Below are 18777 nucleotides of genomic sequence, written 5' to 3'. Positions count from 1 at the left end.
TATAGCCACAAAACTCTTTGGGAGCTGAAGACTGGTTGCTCACCTAAATTCTAGTAATACAGGATTTGTGAAATTTACACTTATCCCGTTTTTGCCATTGCCATTAGCAATTGGTCATCCAAAAAGAGATTTCTTTACTATTATGTATTTAATTGACGTGTGTTAAGTGTATAAAGTAATTCTGTGCAGTTCCTTTTAATGTTCCCTCTGACCCAGGCTCGGCCCCCCAAATTCTCTTCCCAGGAGATAGCAGTATGTTACCTAAGGACCAAGGGAATGCCTTCAGAAGCTTACAGAATAAGGCTTTGTTGTGTGTTCAACAGGAATATGATGAAGAATGGGCTAAGAAGATTCAGAGTGAGAAGTTCCGCTGGCACAACTCGCAGTGGCTGGAGATGGTGGAGAGCCGTCAGATGGATGAAAGTGAGCAGTGCTTGTATGGTGACGATCGGATTGAGCCATACATCCATGAAGGAGACCTTCTCGAAAGACCTGACCTTTTCTACAACTCAGGTACGATGATAAGCAAAGCAAACACACACAATTTGTCTGCGTGCCATGAACAGAGATTTTGGTCTGCCAAGCTTGCTCACCCCCAAGCTTTGTAAGCACTTCTTTCAGGATATAAATGGTCTTCTGCTAATGATTTCAGACATAACATCACTACACACCAAGCAAACCTATTAAGTCACTGTTAGTTTTTTCTAGGTTGGTCTTTGATGTGTTCTCCATAAAAAAAGGCTGTAGCCAGGAAAATTAATTGCTCTTAGTTTATTACATTCTAGAATATATAACTTCAAATGACATCTTCAAGAGTTCTGACTTACGTTGGAAAATGTAATACTCATTTTTCTCTATTCTGCATTTATTTAAATGTGTAACTTACTAATTTATGTTTTGTTTTCCATGTATTTCATTTTAACAGGCTAATTTTGCCACGGTTTTGCTTTAGTTTTGGAGTAGTAAACTATTTGGTGACTCTGTTTGATTGGGATGATTTAGATAATTTATAGCAATGGTTTTTTTCCTTCTAAACTCTGCTAGTGTTTTCAAGGTAAAATTTAATTTTTGCATAAATCTTACGTATGTTATAACCTTGTTGATTTTGCCATACCACCTTTTTCCAGGGATGTGTTTGGCACAAAGATTGGTAAGTTTGTGCATATTCTGGCTTTTAATGTGCTGCACTGTTGCCAATATTAATATCACTTCATTGAGAAGAGGAAAGGATTGCTAATGAAGATCTATAGCAGGTTGGAAATAAAAAGCATTTAAGTAATTGTATCTGAATTAATGGCTCACTTTTTTTCCTACTGTCTTGATTCATGTGTTGTCATAATTGTGTGTTGTGCAAATTTAATTTTTTTATATTATTTTTATATTTGATATAGATACTTGAATCCTGGAAAATTGATACTTTACTTTGAAAATTAAATAGATTTCTTCCTAACTGAACTTTACAGTAGTTATGAAATACCATTTTGTGTTTCAAACCAGATGGTGGAGATCATTAATTTCAACCAACCAGAATTTCTTAGCTCAGTAATAGCAAGCAGCTGTTCCTTACGTATTCAGATATTCATGAAGTAAAATGATGTAAAATATATATGATACGAATTTTTTTTGTTAATAGAAATCAGAATTTCTTGGAATCGGGTTTCTTGCTTTGAAGATTGATAGCTACTTTTCAGTGTGAATCAATTACCAGTTTTCAAAACAGAATAAAACTTTTAATCATCTCAGTATTCAACTTTGTTGTTTTAATACAATTAGAATTTTAGAGCAGATAGATCTCTAAAAAGTTATACCACATTTCCAAAATTGACTTAACATCTTAAAATAAAAATCATAAACATTTCTTGTGAGATATTTTATAATTAAAATGTACATCTTATGCTTTTGGGAGAAGTCTAAGTTACATATATTTCTATATATCCAAATTTAGAAACAGCCACCAACTGATGGAAAAATAAATAAATTTAGGCATTTGAGGAGTGAAATATTATCATTGGAAATCCTCATAGTGTTTTTTAAATACCTGTAGCCTGGTGATATAGCAGACATTTCACAGTGGAGATTTCATTGTTGTGAGTTTAAAGATACAGTCTCATATCAAGCCATCTATTTTTTTTTTGTAGTTTATTGTTTTACCTAGTTCTCTTTCCATGAATTGTTCATCTACTGAATGGATCTCTGTAGTATCTCTAGATGTGTGCTGTGGAAATCTAGATAATGCCAGCCTCCTGCCTTTTAGTGTGCAGTTGTATGTTCAGAAACCTCAGAGAAATTTGTAACACTGCAGATTTGTTTGAATGCAAGAGACATCTTATTTAAGTCCCTGGGTCTCCATGAAACTTTAGGCTGCTTCTGACAGAAGCAGCTTAGCTTCAGTAGCTTTTTAGCCACAGAGGTTAAGCTAAATGGCCCATGATTCCCTGGGTCTTATCTTTCACTTTAAAATGAAGCAGCATTTGCTACTTCCTAGTTATTATATTGTCTTCTATATTTTCAAAGTCTTAAATATGTCAAAATGAAACTGTTTGTCTTTTTTATTTTTAAAAAGGATCTTAGTGTTGTCATATGAAATAGGAACCTAGCATCTCCTTTAGTCATAGTATTTTTTCCTTAGAATCTAAAATTATTGTAATTGTAATCACTGAATCATTTCCTTTTCTGTCATGAAAATGATGCTGTTTGCTTAGCACTTCTGCCCACAGAGAAAGTGTATTATAATTTATAAAGCTATATTGCTACTACGCATTTCTAAATGACTGTTTACTTTTTTGTTGTACATCAGTTGTGGTGAATCTTACTCTGGGCATTTAACATGTAGATGTATTTCTGGACTATGAAGCTTAAAATGGTTTGTTTCTGTTTTTATTCAATTTCTTTCATTGTAAGACTATGGTTTTCGTTTTCCTATGTGTTTCTGTGATGTATCTTATCAGGTACAGCCAAGCCAAATAAGCTATGACTTATCTATTTTAGTCATTTCTTTTTCTCATGTTCTCCATTATTGTTACTTTCTCCCATACGATCACAATTTCACTATTAGCTAGTTCACCAAAGAGCCCAATATTATGTTCTCATTTGACTTTAAAAAATAAAGTTTGTTTCAGTAACAGTTGATAAGAAGATACTGTTTTTGCAATTTTTATTTTTATTTATAAGCCAGTTTTTAAACTGATTTTCAGATATCAGAAAGCTGATAAATTACCTGTGTTGACAATAAGTTTGCTTTGATTTCATCCTCATTCCAATTTTACTCATAAGCATATTTGTCATCGTTATTTGGAGCACCTCAGAAAGGTGTTGTGTATAACCATAGAATTAAAGGCTTCATATAACTTAATAACCTAAATGTGTATAATGTTCCACATCTTACAAAGAGCTCTGGTGTATATCATCTCCGTCTTCTGTTTCTTCTCTGGCTGTTCAAATGAAATTCACGACTATATGATTCCTTTTTAGTATTTCTATAAAGAATTAATTTTGGATACAGAATACTGAGAAACAGATAGTTTCAAAGAAGCTGGGGTGCTTGTTTTGTAGGTTTAATTTAAGGTATAATTTAACTTTTATACGTCATTCTAGTGAAGACAGATTGCTCATATATCAAGAGTTGCCTAAATTTTGTCAAGCCGTTAAAGGGCACTGTAGAAGCTGTAGTTTACAGAATGGATTGCAGTGTCTGAGGATTATTAAAAATGTTCAGAAGTATAAATTTTCTCTTTTTTTCTTACATAATATCAGGCTTATAATAATAATATTGTTAAAGTTGTATTCTGGGTTCATAAAATTTCTGGCTGAATCTTTAAGCTCAGAAATACTTAGTTTGATCTCTGTTTGGTGAGCTCCCAGTTTGTAGTTCTCTCTCCGTATTCCATTTATCCGTTTGCTCCTCTTTTTTCCCTGTGAAGATGATGGGAGCTCTGAATCAAAATGAAGATGCTGAGAATTTGACAAGTTTTTTATTTAATTTCTTCCTAGTCTGGCTCACTTCCCGAGGTCATGTTTCATGTAATAAAAACTTAAAATATAATTCAGGTATCTTTTTATTGAGTTGTATTTATATCTGAAGTATTTCTGAATATAGAATATTTTATTGTACTGCCATGGTGAATATATTTGTAGTCATTTTCAAAGTGTGGTATACATTTTATTTTGGCATTTTTACTTAGCCTTGTTCCTCTAAAATTGGCAGATTTCTCAAACCCTGCTCTTCAATTATTTGGTTTTAATTAACAAAGAAGCTTGTTGATTTTTGTTTGTTTTAACCTTACTAATTTTAGCTGTACTTTCACAAAGTGTTAGAGCCATAAAAAAAAAAATTACTATTTTTTTTTAGATGCTCAACTCTCTGTGGCATCTTGGCATTTCCCACAATTTCATTTTTTTGTAACTTTTTTGTGTTTAGCTCGTCTTTAACTTTTAGAGGACATAGAAACTGGGCTAAATATTAGACAAAATTCAGCTACCTCTTAAGTATTTTAAATTTACTAAAGTAATAAGACAAATACCAAAGCTGTTCATTAACAATTCAACAATTAAATAATAATATGTTTTTTGTATATGATATGTAACGAAGAGGTATTTGTACTAAATGAATAGTACCCGGAGTCTTAAGGAATTACAAATTACCTCACTTATTCATTTGCCAATTCTATTACTGTTTTAATTCACTCCATTTTTAATATTCTTACTCCTGAAACAGATTTTGTCATTAACGCTTACCTATCTTTCAAGACTCAAGTCAATTACACTTCTGGCTCCCTCCCTCCCTCCCCAAGTAGGGTTTTCTAACCTCCATAGAACACAGAAATCTCTCTATAGCCTTTTCTGTCTCCAGCACTCATTTGGTATATGTATCTGTTCCTGTTGTATATCATGTATTAATGAAAAATATTAAGTGTTTGTCTTATATTTCACTTAACCTTAAATTCTTAAAAACAAATTATGTATTGTAATTTTTGTATTTCCCACAGGACTTAGGAAAGTATTATTATGCATATAGTAGGTGTAAAATTGTCATCTGGTGACTGAATAATTTATTTACTATGTGCCAAATTTATAAACAATGTTGTGGTTATGACCTAGCCAATATTTACCTAGAAGTCACTTACAACCCAGAATACTTTCAAAATAGGAAACTTTAAAAGGACTCAGAGCTTTCCAAATAGTTATTATAAAAGCCATTTACTAAAATACATTTGTTCCATGTAAGTTTTAGGATTATTTGTTCTAGTTCTGTGAAAAATGTCATTGGTATTTTGATAGGGATTGCATTGAATCTATATATTGCTTTAGGTAGTATGCACATTTTAACTGTATTAATTCTTCCTATCCATGAGCATGGTATATGTTTCCATTTATTTGTATCTTCTTTAATTTCTTTCATCAATGTCTTATAATTTTCTGAATACAGGTCTTTGACTTCCTTGGTTAAATTTATTCCTAAGTTTTTTTGGGGCTTTTTTGATGCAATTGTGAATGGGATTGTTTTCTTAATTTCTCTTTCTGATAGTTCGTTATTGGTGTATACAAATGCAACTGATTTCTGAATATTAATTTCGTATCCTGCTACTTTACTAAATTCATTATCAGTTCTAATAGTTTTTTTGGTGGAATCTGTGGGGTTCTCAATATGTAGGATTATGTCATCTGCAAATAATGACAATTTTACTTCCTCCTTTCCAATATGGAATCATAAAAGACCCCAAATAGCCACAGCAATCCTGAGAAACAAAAACAAAGCAACCTGGAGGTGTCACGGTACCTGACATCAAATCATACTACAAGGCTACAGTAATCAAAATATCATGGTACTGGCATAAAAACAGACACATAGATCAATGGAACAGAATAGAGAGCCCAGAAATAAATCCAGGTCTGTATCATCATTTAATCCATGACAAAGGAAGCAAGAGTTTATATTGGGGTAAAGACAGTCTATTTAATAAATGATGCTGGGAAAACTGGACAGATACATGCAAAAAAATGAATCTGCACCACCTTCTTACACCATATACAAGAATAAATTCAAAGTGGATTAAAGGTTTAAATGTAAGACCCAAAACCATAAAACTCCTAGAAGAAAATACAGGAAGTAAACTCACAAACATTACCCTCAGTAATATTTTTACTGATATATCCCCTCAGGCAAGGGAAGCAAAAGAAAAAAATAAATATATGTGACTACATCAAACTAAAATGTTTTTTCATAGCAATGGAAACCATCAATAAAATAAAAAGGTATCCTACTGAACGGGAAAAGATATTTGCCAATGATACATTTGATAAGGGGTTAATATCCAAAATTTATTAAAAAACTCATACAACTCAACACCAAAAAACAAACAACACAAATGAAAAATGGGCAGAGGACATGAATAGACATTTCTCTAAAGAGGACATACAGATAGTTAGTTAATAGACATATGAAAGATGTTCAGTGTCCCTAATCATTAGCGAAATATAAATAAAAAGCACAATGAGCTACCACCTCACATCTGTCAGAAGGGCATCATCAATAAATCAACAAACAACAAGTGTTGGTGAGAATGTGGAGAAAAGGGAACCCTCGTGCACTATTGGTGGGATTGCAGATTGGTGCAGCCACTATGGAAAACAGTATGGTGGTGCCTCAAAAAATTAAAATTAGAACTAACTTATGACCCAGCAATTCCACTCCTGGGTATTTATCCAAAGAAATCCAAAACACTAATTCAAAAATATATATACACCCCTATGTTCATTGCAGTGCTAGTCACAATAGCCAAATTACGGAAACAACAGAAATGCCCATCAATAGATGACCGGATAAAGAAATTGTGGTACATTTAGACAATGGAGTATTACTCTGCTATAAAAAAGAATGAAATCTTACCATTTGCAACAACATGGATGGCCCTAGAGAATATTATGCTAAGTGAAATAAGTCAGACTGAGAAAGACAAATACCATATGATCTCACTTATATGTGGAATCTAAAGAACAATAAACAAGCAAACAACACAGAAATAAACTAAGAGACACAGAGAAAAAACTGATGGTTGCTAGATGGGAGGGGGGTTGGGAGATAGGGGAGAAGGTGAAGGGATTAGAAAGTACAAATTGGTCATCACAAAATAGTCATGGGGATGTGAAATACAGTATGGGGAATATAATCAATAATGTTGTAAAGATTATGTAGGGTGTCAGATTGATATTGGATGTAACAAAGGGATCACTTCATAGATTGTGCAGATGCCTGACCACTGCTCTGTACACCTGAAGCTGAAGTAGAATAATACAGAATATCAACTATAATTAAATATGTGTGTGTATGTGTACATATATAGTCACCGGATGTAAAATACAGCATAGGGTAGTAGACTGTGGGGGGTGGGGGCGGATGGTTACCACTTTGTGAGAGGTGTAAATGTCTAATCATTACATTGTTTTATAAACCTGAAACTAATATTAAAAAATAGAACTTAAAAAATAATAATAATAATAGACTACATTTGTACTATGTGCAGGACAGCCCTGAAGCCATCACTTAGATCTTTTTTCCTCAGATTCTTAGTCTTATTTATCATTCTATCAAAAATAGGTTATCTGGATTCTTAGTTTGGAGCAAATGAGAAGATAGTATTACTCTAAAATCAGCAAGAAGTAATAATGAAGATTAAGATTTATGAAAAGAAGTACTTTATAAGCAACTGAAAGAAAGCATAGTGGCGTAGAGCCATTTAACATAGAGTATTCAAATGTGTCTATTAACCTAGAGCTTGACTATGTCGTTGATGCTTATAATGAAGATCAAGTCATCAAGTATTTAAATGATTGGGAAGGACTCTTTTTTAAATCACAGTATATAAAATATATTTACAAAGATTTCTAACCTAAGTTTGTATGTGTGTTTTAAAGTGTGTCCAGCATTGCTTCTTTAGAAATTCACTTATGTGAACTATCTAATTCCCTGGTCACGTGACACAGATGACGCTGTCTGGCTATAAAATGAGGGACATACTACAGCTTTGCTTGTTACTGACACCATGCTGTTTAACACCTCCTGGTCTTCACTCATGCTGTTTGCTTAGCCTGGACCATCCTTACTGTCCCTGTCTCCCTTACCTCATCCCTGTCTTTTTCTGTCTTCTCCGCAAGGGTGTAAGTCCCTTGAAGGCAGAGATTGTTGTATTCATTTCTGTGCTAGTGTAGTACTACCACATAGTAGGTGACCGATAAAGAATCAGTTGTTGCGCTGCATTGTTGTGAAAGAACACTTAAGTGTGTATGGTCTTCTCTTCAGACTCCCAAGAGAATAGTGTATCATGCTGCCATTTTTCTTTCCAAATTAAATATGCAGGCTGTTTCTATTGTGCTGCTTGCTGAATAGTTTCCTTGTTATTCCCTACAAATATGTTTTGCTAGTTACCATTGTTCTTCTTTCTAGATGGATTAATTTCCTCTGAAGGAGCAATAAGTCCAGATTTCTTCAGTGATTATCATCTTCAAAATGGAGATATCGTTGGTCAGCATTCGTTTCCTGGCAGGTAAACTTTCCAAGAAAAATTTAATATATGTTATTTTCCTTGAAAAGCTAGAATTCTCTTCATTCCCCATTTCTCTTTTTTCATTAAAAGGAAAAAAATACTCAAATTTCCCAAAACATGCTTGCTTGATTTTAAATTAATTTATGAAGTCACGTTTTCTATGTGGAAAAAAAAAGATCACAGGTCTTAAAAACATGTATGTTTCATCACTTTGGAAAATACAGGCTGTGTATTGAAAGAGACAGTACTTTTGCCAAATTAACAAAGCCAGGTTGTTTCCTAAGTGTTTTCCAAAGCCAATAAAATATATAAAATAAGAACACAATACATGGATTTTAACAATTATTCAGACATCCCTGTTTTAAAAAGTTGATACTTTGATTAAAGACTTTTCCTCCCTGGATGGCATTCAAATAAAATATTTAAGGAAAAAGTAAGTCTGACATGTCAGCATTGTTCTATAATTGATTTTAAAATCTTACCAGAATATGTAAACAATATTTTCTCCTTCAAATCATTCCTAGAGGTGTGATATTTTAATTTGGGCTGACTGTTGAAATTTCACATAAACTACTCTGATGAATAGCTATAGTCTTATTTGCCATTAAGATTATTTACTTTTTCTTTAAATATTTATTTAATTTCCTCTTCTAAAATTCTACTTTTTATTAACATAAACTATTTTCTGTTTGGAGGATGTGTTTATGTATTTTTTAAATGGAAGAATACAATTATGACTGCTATTTTATAACTCTTAATGATCACTTACAATAAGCCATTTAATGCAACAAGTATTACAACCATTATTGGTCATCTATTGTGTATAATCTATTTTACAAACATTCATCATATTTAACCTGCACAGCAAATGTTTTAAAGCAAGTATTGTTGTAGCCATTTTACAAATGAAGAAATCAAGGCTTTAATAATTTAAGTAAACAGCTCACACAAGTAGTATGGTACAGAAAAAAATTAGGTATGTATGTTTCCAGAGCTTATGTTCTTTCAAACATGATGCCTAATTTGAAGGAAATATAGCATACTCTAATAACTTCTAAGCCTTTTTTTTTAACCACAACCACATTAAGAAATGCCTTTTATATTGCAACCCAGTGCACACATAGGTATTTGTTTACATATATGTATTTACCTATATATATGTAAAACAAAACTTTCTTAAAATGGTAGTCTTACTACCTATAATGCACAATGGTATATTCTATTTTATTCTATTGTTTCATTTTTGAAATGCAGATTGCAACTGACTGTATTGGTTTTACAACTCACTAATGGTCATGACCCAAAGTTTAAAAACATGGTCGAAAATTATAGTATTACATGAAATGCGATAACCTTCTATGTAGTTCAGTATTCTGTAGTGGGCTTTATAAATAATAGCACTTTAGAAATAGTTTTGTTAGTATACTGGATTGTCATGGGAAGGAACCTCTAGCCTTAGGAAATAAAAGTTAAACATGGTTACATACCAGGAAACATATGGCTTTTAATTACCTTTGATGTTTCTGTCTAAATCAGCTGTAATTATTTAAGTAGAGGCTGTTTAATCATTACAACTACTGTACTCCATCGTGCGAAAATTCACTGTACAAATGTTTTCTAAAACATAATTGAAAAAGGAAGAAATGATTTGGGTTTATAATCCTGATATTTATGTGGAAGATTTTTGTTGATGGCATTTACAAGATTAATTGTTCTGCTATTTATGTTTCACTATAACCAAAAAACATAATTTTTGTATCTCCTTCAGACTCTATGAATCTAAAGAAAGCAGACTGTTACTAATTATGCATTAGTTATTTGAGAAAGACTTGCTTTCATTTTTTATATGATTATGTGCTTTTTAAGAACCTGAACATTTTCATTGAAATTGAATATACAAAACAATGAACTTAGGAGCTCAATTCAGCAAAATCTCTCATTTCTGTTTTTCTAAAATAATAATTTTATAAAACAATAAAAATGTTTTGAGACACAGGTATACTTGATAACTAAGTTATGCACTGTGTCCAAAGATTTCAGGATTTTATTCCTTAGTTCTGTTAATAACTTCTTAGAAATGACTGGGGAAATTCTCTTACCTTTATATCTTCAGTTCTTTACAAGGGTAAAAATATTTAAGTATGTTCTTTCATATCATAAAAGACATATCACAGTAATGTTGGCTTAAAGGATTAGTTAATAAAGCTTACCATGGACTATTTTCAAATCAAAAGAGTGATATGTTTATTTATTATAATCATTTGATTTGAGAATTATTTGTCTTTTAAAAAGAACTTCCCCTGAGAAAGTTAAGTCTTTCATCTCTTGTCTTTTGTAATCTTTCAGGCCTTAAATCACATAACTATCGTTTTCTTTTTTATTTCCAGAAGAAATAACTTACAATGAATTTCCCCAGTTTTTCTGTAGGTAATAGATCAAATCAGAAGGAACTCGCAGTGGATCAGCAGAGAGATAGAGAGTCTCAGTGTAGCCCACACTCAGTCCTTCTTTCTGTGTTTCCTGCTCTGGAATCATTTACTCTTCCTTTCATTCAATCATTTTTGGTTGGTTAAGATTCTCTTTTAATAGGATTTCTGTGCTCTTCTTTGATAGTCAGAAACCGTAGATCTTAACTCTGGCGTACTTTTTAATTCCACAAAGATTTAAGCATTTTAAATTGCTACATAATTATTCACATAGTTTGGCATGAAAATTTTGCTACATAATGTCCCAGATGTGAAATTTTAAACTAATGGCTATCTTTCAGCTTCTGATATCCAATAGGTAGATTTAAAGCCTACTAGATCAAGTAGCATTGATTTAAAATACTACTTTTGAATTTTTTTGTTTTAACTGATTTTAAGCAAAATGGGAATATTTTTTGAGATGTAGTGTGAAAAAAAGGTGTTGAACACTTATTCTTCTTCACTGGGGAGATAAGAGTAAGCAAACTTAATGGACAACATGGAGAGTTAGGCAGACTTAATGGACAACATAGAGGGTTAGGTAGGAAAAAATATTATTTTTGATTGAATTTTCAATATTGAAAATACTGATTTTTAAATGCTTTTTAAGAAGAGGAAATTTATCTATTTGGAGGTTTTGTTTTGTTTTGTTTTTTAAACAGGGAAATTGTCCAGATGACTGACAAATTCTTTCCCTGTTCTTTATCACGTGTCTTTGATAAGTATGTACTGTCAAGTTATCTGGGAAAAAAAAATAATAAAAAATGTATAAAATGTGAATTTTTATCATTAGCATTGTTTTTAACGATTTGAGAACATGGAACAATATGGCACTGCCGAGTGGCTTTAGCCAGTACTCATGGCTTTTCAGTCTTTGTGGTTTTTTTCAATATATCAGTTTCAGTAGGTTCAGATAAAGTAGATGAGCCCAAGTTCCCAGAAGGTAAAAAATAAATTTCTGATTTGTATGATAAGAGGTGTCTGTTTCGTTTGTTTGTTTTGTTTTGTTTTGTTAATGTTCAAAGAAAAAGTTCTTCACTTTCTTCCTAAAATGGCAAAGTTTAGTAATAGGACAAATCTGTTAAAATGCGGAAACTAAGCCAGATTTAGAGAATTGTTTAAACAGTTCAAATTAGTATTTTTCTTAAAATCCAAGTCAGGGGGTCCTTCTTAATCTGAATGCCTGCACTTTTGTAATATAGCAAGGCAGTTTCATTGGAAACACTGAAAACTGTTAAAGTCATCTATTCTATTCTGCCCCGGAGACTGGATGTTTGATAAAATAGATACTGGCAGTTGGACAGCGAATCCTGGGTTTTAGACATGTGTCACTATCAGTTTGAACCTCTTGGCGCCAGAATTTCTCGACATTTAGAGGTAATGCAAAATACATTAGGGCTCCAAGGCATTAGCTATAGAGTTGCCAATCCCAGAGGGCCAGATGTAAATCTTCCCCTGCAAAAATCTGAACTGGTGTTAGAAAGTAAAGTGGAACTTGCTATTGAAGCTAATTAAAAATAATAGGAGTAAGACTAGCTTTTCTCCCCCCATTTACCATGTATTCGTACCATATTTTTGGACCTTTTTTTTTTATTATAACTCTTACTTTTCAAGACTAACAAGAACCTCATGTTGAGTATTTTTAAACTGCTTCCAGCTTTTACAAATCAGTTTTTGTTGCAGTAAAAATGGTCCATTTTTCTTTTATAGGAATCCAATTTTCATAAACTGGAAAAAAAATTGCAGAGGCTGCTTAGGTTTCCTTGAGGCTTTGAAAAATGTTTTTCAGAGGGCCTGGAGTTCTTCTTTGTGGTTGGCACCGTGATGTCATTTACTGACCGTTTCACAAAGATGAACTAGGTGTGTGCATTATCTGAGCCGTCAGATTCCTACACTTTGATTTTCTGTGCGTGTTACAAGCCTGCCTCTTTTTCCTTTCTTAGAACTTGGGCATTAACTTTTGTGTGCATTCATATGTATTTATTATATATTACAAACCTGCGCCTTTCATTCTGTTCACTCTATTTTATTTTTTTCAAATATTAAATCACAATTGAAATGTCAATCACACTTTAAAATCATACTGAATAGACCTAACAAATTACCTATTTCCTTAATGTATAAGAGATAACCTTTTATCCAAATTTTTACATGCATAGTTTTTCCTAAGACAAGGACTCTACATGTTCACATTAGGCTTATTTCTGTAGCTATTAGGCGACCTTAATTATACTCAGCTATTTACTCAGTTTTTTCACTTGAGAAAAGCACCTCAAAATTATGTATTTTCTGTCTAAAAGGTATTATGTAGTGTTTACAGAACTACATATTATTTCTAGAGCTAAGTATTATGAGATTATTTCAAAACAGTCATTCAAAGGAGAAATCAAATTATCGTCTACCACCAATCCAGATTTGACCAATTCAGAAGTTTTTATATTGAGAGGAAAGAAAATAGGCCTATAAAATCCCTTCATTGGTAAATCCTTTATCAATTTTTAATTGATAATCCAAACTCCCCCAGTTTTTCTAATAGTCGAGGATTTAGTGACCTTCATTACCGGGGCAGCATTACAGACATTGTATGGAAGGATCAACAGAAAGTGAAAAGAACCTCTAAGAAACAGTTCCTTTGCTAGATGTTGAGACCGACCATTTGTAAGAAATATAAATGAATTGGTAAATATTTATGAAATCTTTTGAAGATAACCACTCACTAAAGCACTGCTTTATTTAGTGTATTACTAATTTTTTATCAAAAATGAACATAGCCTTTTTGTATTTATTAATGTCTTTTCCTGTTCCTTTTTCTCAGTGAGGAACATGCTTCATGAAACCTTTAAAAACACTCTTGACTTTGGTAATTTTGCCAGACACAGTGGTTACAGAGTAAAGCAGCCAGATTCCATTTTTTACCCATCAATGGCCAAAGATTTTGTAATGCTAATACCCACATATGGGAGCAGAGAGGTAGTCGGATACACCTCTTGTAGGGATTTAAATCGATCAAACCTTTGTGGAATGTATTCAGTAATAGAGAACAGGAGGGGCCTTACCTTGTTCACCTCCTTTTTAGTCTGTGTCTTCATTTCTAAGAATTTATTCTTATGAAGTAAGTCATCAAAGATAAAGCCTGCATAAATAAATTACTTAAATGAAATAAATTATTGTGTGTCAAAGAATATAGATACACTGAGTATAATGAAGTATACTTATCTAATTGTGGAATAAACGTTATTTTCAGCACCTACTTTTATGCCACATGATTTTGTCCACATACTAGATTATATTGCAGTGGTGTTCTGATTTCAGTGAATGTGAAAGTCAAGAAAGTAGAAATAGGTAAAAATAGATACGTGTAGCAATAGATATTCACTTAACAAAATTCTTCAGTTTTAAAGAACTGACAGAGACTTCATAATTTGCTTCTTCCTTATTGAAAATTATTTTTTGATAAAAATCTTACTCACCTGTGATGTTTTTGATAACACTGAGTACACCACTGCCCACATTTGTAATTCTAGTAATGAATGTCGGCAGTATGTTCAGAATGTTTAGTTATTCCATGTATGTTCATTTGCATGTGTTAAAACATTATGACAACAGATTTGTTGATTTAATATTAATATGTAAATATATTTTTATTTTAAGACAAGCTTATTAAACAATGTATACTATTAAAAAATAAAAAAGCTTCCTGAATACTTTGTATATGCAAGGCACTGTTATACCTTTTATTTACTCATTGTTCTTGACATTCACATTTGCATAGGTCTCTAATACTTGTTCTTACCTGTACCTAGTTTAGGATATTTGCAAGAGTTGCTTCTCAGTTTAAATGGAATTTTGTTACATCACGATTAAAACATAAAGTAGAACCTCTTTATAGGAACAATAGGGTTGAGGAACAAGGCAGTATCCTGTTTACTTTTATAAGTTGCTCTGTTTCAGAGTGTATTATTTAATCTGAAAATATCCAGACCTGTGCAAATTTTTATTATATTTGGTTATCCAAATGACCTTGTGTTTAATGTGTGTAAAACTTGTATTTCAAGTTCAATGAGAAGTGATCTACCTAGGTATAGCCAATAGAAATAATTTTAAGTTCCTCCCACCTTCATCAGTATTAACCAATCAGAAATGCAGGGTAAATTTTCTTGAAATGAGTAAGACCATTCATAAGAAATAATACTATATGACAGGTAAAATTATATCTAAAGTAAGAAGTGGTCATTCTACTCTTAAACTTGTGGGATGGTGAAAACATGAGAACAAGAAAGACAATAGCTATGTAACACAGTTCTGATGAGAAAATTAAACCAATGCAAATAAGTGGTTTTTACATTATAAGACTCTTGCTGTAACACAATCTTTACATTAAGTTGCATTTTTCTTTCTAAATATTCCCATAGCAATTTTACAGTTTGTTTTTTTTCCAGAAGATGGAATGTCTTAGGAACCGTCTAAAAGTTTCAAAGAATGAAAATGTTTATAAAGCTTTTTCTTTTTCTCTAAGTATTTTCTCAGTCTTGGATTAACTAGCATGTATATCGTCAAGTATCTGATTTAACATCAAGTGTGTGAGGTATATAAGGCAGAGAATAGTACTGTCTGTATTTTAACAAAGGTAGAAATTAAGGTTCAAATATTTTCAAGGGACTAGCCCCAAACCACATAGCTAATAAACGGGGAAGTCTTTAAGCTTGGTGAGAGCCAGCACTCTTACACCTTTGCTGCCTCCAACTAGCCCGTTATATGAGCCCAAGACTGAACTGTGTTTTAGAGTAAATGTTATTACAATTCAGAGTAAGATACGTAGGTTTCGTAGTAGGATACAACATACTGATTACCTGTTTTGCTGTAACATATTTGACATGGTTAACTGCAAAATGGTGCTTCAGATTTCTTGTAGGCAAATTGCTACTAATGTATTAACTAATATATTAACTAATTAGTTAGCTACCATTAAATTCTCTTAAGTACTTAGTTCATTAAAATCTCTACAGATTAACCTAGAATAAAAAATGAGGATGAAATGAGTGAGATAATCTCAGTCTAGAAGGGTTAATGTCTCATGCAAATAATTTATTTAGCTAATTAACCAATGTCAGTGTTTATATACCTGACACTATTGTTTTTTGCCTATAAACGAATCCTTATACATTAGTCTTGTCTTACTTGTTAGACCTTTTATAGAGACAACTTCTTTCTAACCTTGAAAAGGCAAGGAAATACGGTTCCACTGCTAAGACATTAATGATTTGCATTTCCCAAGGAGAATTGAATTAGGTTTTATTAGTAAATTGGGCCTATAACTTTTGAGGCCAAATTTTATTAGATTATCACACATCAGCATTAGCAAATTGTAAGCTTTACTGAAATACAGAAATACAAGCCAAAAATCAAGGCTTAGACATCTGGAAACTTGGGAAGATGTTTTATCCTAGAGAAATTATACTACTGACTCGGAAAATTATTTTAAGTGATTTACTTTCCTTTGGAAATTTAGAAGTAAGAGAAGTTGGAGACAGAGCTGCCTTCATCAAGTTCGTGCTAATTTTCAGTCAGGTGATCTGAGCAGAGTTTTTGGAGGCATGTAAGTTGTACATGAAGTCCAAAGGTGCTCCCAAAGAAACCAAATTTATTGTCACTTTATTAGGATTTGCATTCAGGAGAAGAAATTCAGCATAAATGAGTCTATAAATAAGAAAAAGTAATCTGAATATGACTAGGTCCTATAAAAATGTTAACACATCAATTACGGTGTAGGTGTAGCTTTGTACTAGAAGAAATGACATGCAAGTTAATCCAGTCATGACTGAGAAGTTAATTATATCACCACCATTAAGAGTAATTATCTAGTGTTAAAGTTCATACATTTTTATGTGTATTAATTGCACTTTTGTTGGCTTGTAGAGAGATATAAAAATTCGTTGTAAACTTAAATGGAAAGAAAATAGAAAGTCCTTCAGCAAAGATGACTGCTCTTATAATACCCTTGATCTATGAAATGCTCATTTTCAAAAGTTGTGAGATTTTGTTTGTTTGTTTGTTTTTTAAGGAAACAGTATGTAAATTACCATTATAAAGCCTTGCTTATTCATATTCTAGTGAGAATAACAAAATTGTAAGCAATTTGGTTGATAAGAACCACCACCTCATCCAAAAAATAAAAGAGAGAAGAAAATAGAGCATGTCATCTTTTCTTGAAGTCTGGATCCAATGATACAAAGCTTACTCCTAAACTCAAGGACGTTTTCTAATTTAAGGTTGATTTATTCTAGTCCATCTGTGTTTTGATTGGTTTAACAATGTGATTTAAGTATTTATGAGTAATTGTTTAAACTTCCTTATATTAGAAATGTTAAACCAAATATTTTTTCTTAAATATTATTTGAAAAAAACAGATGAAGCCTAGAGCCTATAGGTTTTTAAATGCAATATTAATTAATTCCCATATTCTCCATAGTCCTTCCAGATGTGGTATTACAAATAGCTCACCCTCAGATACGAGCCATATGGGCTCTGTAAACTGATTTGCACTTATTTTCAATAGGAATTGTACAGATTACACATGAATTATTAAAGTAAATGTATATTGCCAAATATACAAGAGCAAAATATTAAACTGTAGTAAATGAGAAAGGAATGTGCAAATGAAGACCTGCCTGCTTTAATAAGTTTAGTACTTACCTTCTCAGTTTCAACCAAAAGAAAAGAGTTTCATTTTTTTCTTTTTGTTATTGTGTTAACAATGAAAAAAAAGAGGTCTATAAAACTGCTTACAGAAGTATCTAAGACAAAAACAAGGAAATATAATGTTCTAAACTCAGCCGGTCCAAACCACTTGAGCTGCTATGACAGCTCATAAAACAGAGTAGTTTTTAACTGGGCTCTGTTTTACATTGCCAAAGTGAATTTTCCTTGCAGGAAGTAGCCAGAGGGTTTATTTAGTTTCCAGTGCAAGGCTTTGATCTTTCTGTACTGTCACATCTCGGGTTACATAGCTCTTTTTCACTGCAGTAAATCTGCAACAGTTAATGAGAATAAAATTTCCTCCTCCTTACTGATCGCATGCTGTTAAATGCCAAACCACAGCCAACTGCATATTTGTAGAATTGCAACTACAATGTATGAAAACAGTACAATCAGTTTAATCTTGTTGTCTTTGTAATTCATTTTATTGGGCTTTCTTTCTTTTTAAGTGACCTACTTTATCAAGTAAGCGTTTGCAAGGCCAAACCTGAGAGAAACTTGTAGAATGTTAACAAACCAAGAGGAGGAAGGTGTGCATGTGTTGGGAGGTGGGGTGAGGGGTCGCTGCTTGCGTGTTACAACCATTAAGATTCAAATTGGGTCTGCTTTAATGCGTTTGAAATAACCAAGTCTTTTTCTCCGCAAATAACATCAGCGAGTTTGTTATTTCTTTGGTTATGTTGCATGTTCAGTTTCAACATAAATTTGCACTTAGTGTTTAGTTAATAAATCAGAACGTTATCTTACACCTTTGATTAATGAGAAGATTCCATAGCATTTAATGGAATGTAAAGGATTTCAAAAACTTGATTTCTACATTGGGAGAGCTATTCTTAAAGTAAAAATAACATTGTTGTAAGCATCCACTGAGGCCGCTTATGAAATGGGCCTTTATACATAATTGGAAATATTATAAGTATCTGTTGAATAAATCAGTGGCAATTTAAAATCACAGTTAAGCAAGCCATATTGTACACATTATTAAACATATGCTTCTTCATGCTGAAGTACAATAA

The 18777-nt window shown here is 32.3% G+C and overlaps 1 protein-coding gene across 2 annotated transcripts in view; it reads left to right on the top strand.

Moving 5' to 3' along the window:
• KIFAP3 (kinesin associated protein 3) overlaps nucleotides 1–18777 on the top strand; it is a 113300-nt gene that overhangs the window by 75262 nt on the left and 19261 nt on the right. For both annotated transcript variants that reach the window (XM_019716383.3, XM_019716384.3), the window contains exons 18-19: nucleotides 324–513; nucleotides 8441–8540. In XM_019716383.3, the coding sequence (XP_019571942.1) occupies nucleotides 324–513; nucleotides 8441–8540 (290 nt within the window). The remainder of the gene's footprint in view (nucleotides 1–323; nucleotides 514–8440; nucleotides 8541–18777) is intronic.

Source organism: Rhinolophus sinicus, chromosome 11 (assembly GCF_057876585.1).
Source record: "Rhinolophus sinicus isolate RSI-liver-muscle chromosome 11, RSI-T2T, whole genome shotgun sequence".
NCBI lineage: Eukaryota > Metazoa > Chordata > Mammalia > Chiroptera > Rhinolophidae > Rhinolophus > Rhinolophus sinicus.
The sequence above is the reverse complement of the archived record's forward strand: the minus strand, read 5'-3'. Positions and strand labels throughout refer to the sequence as shown.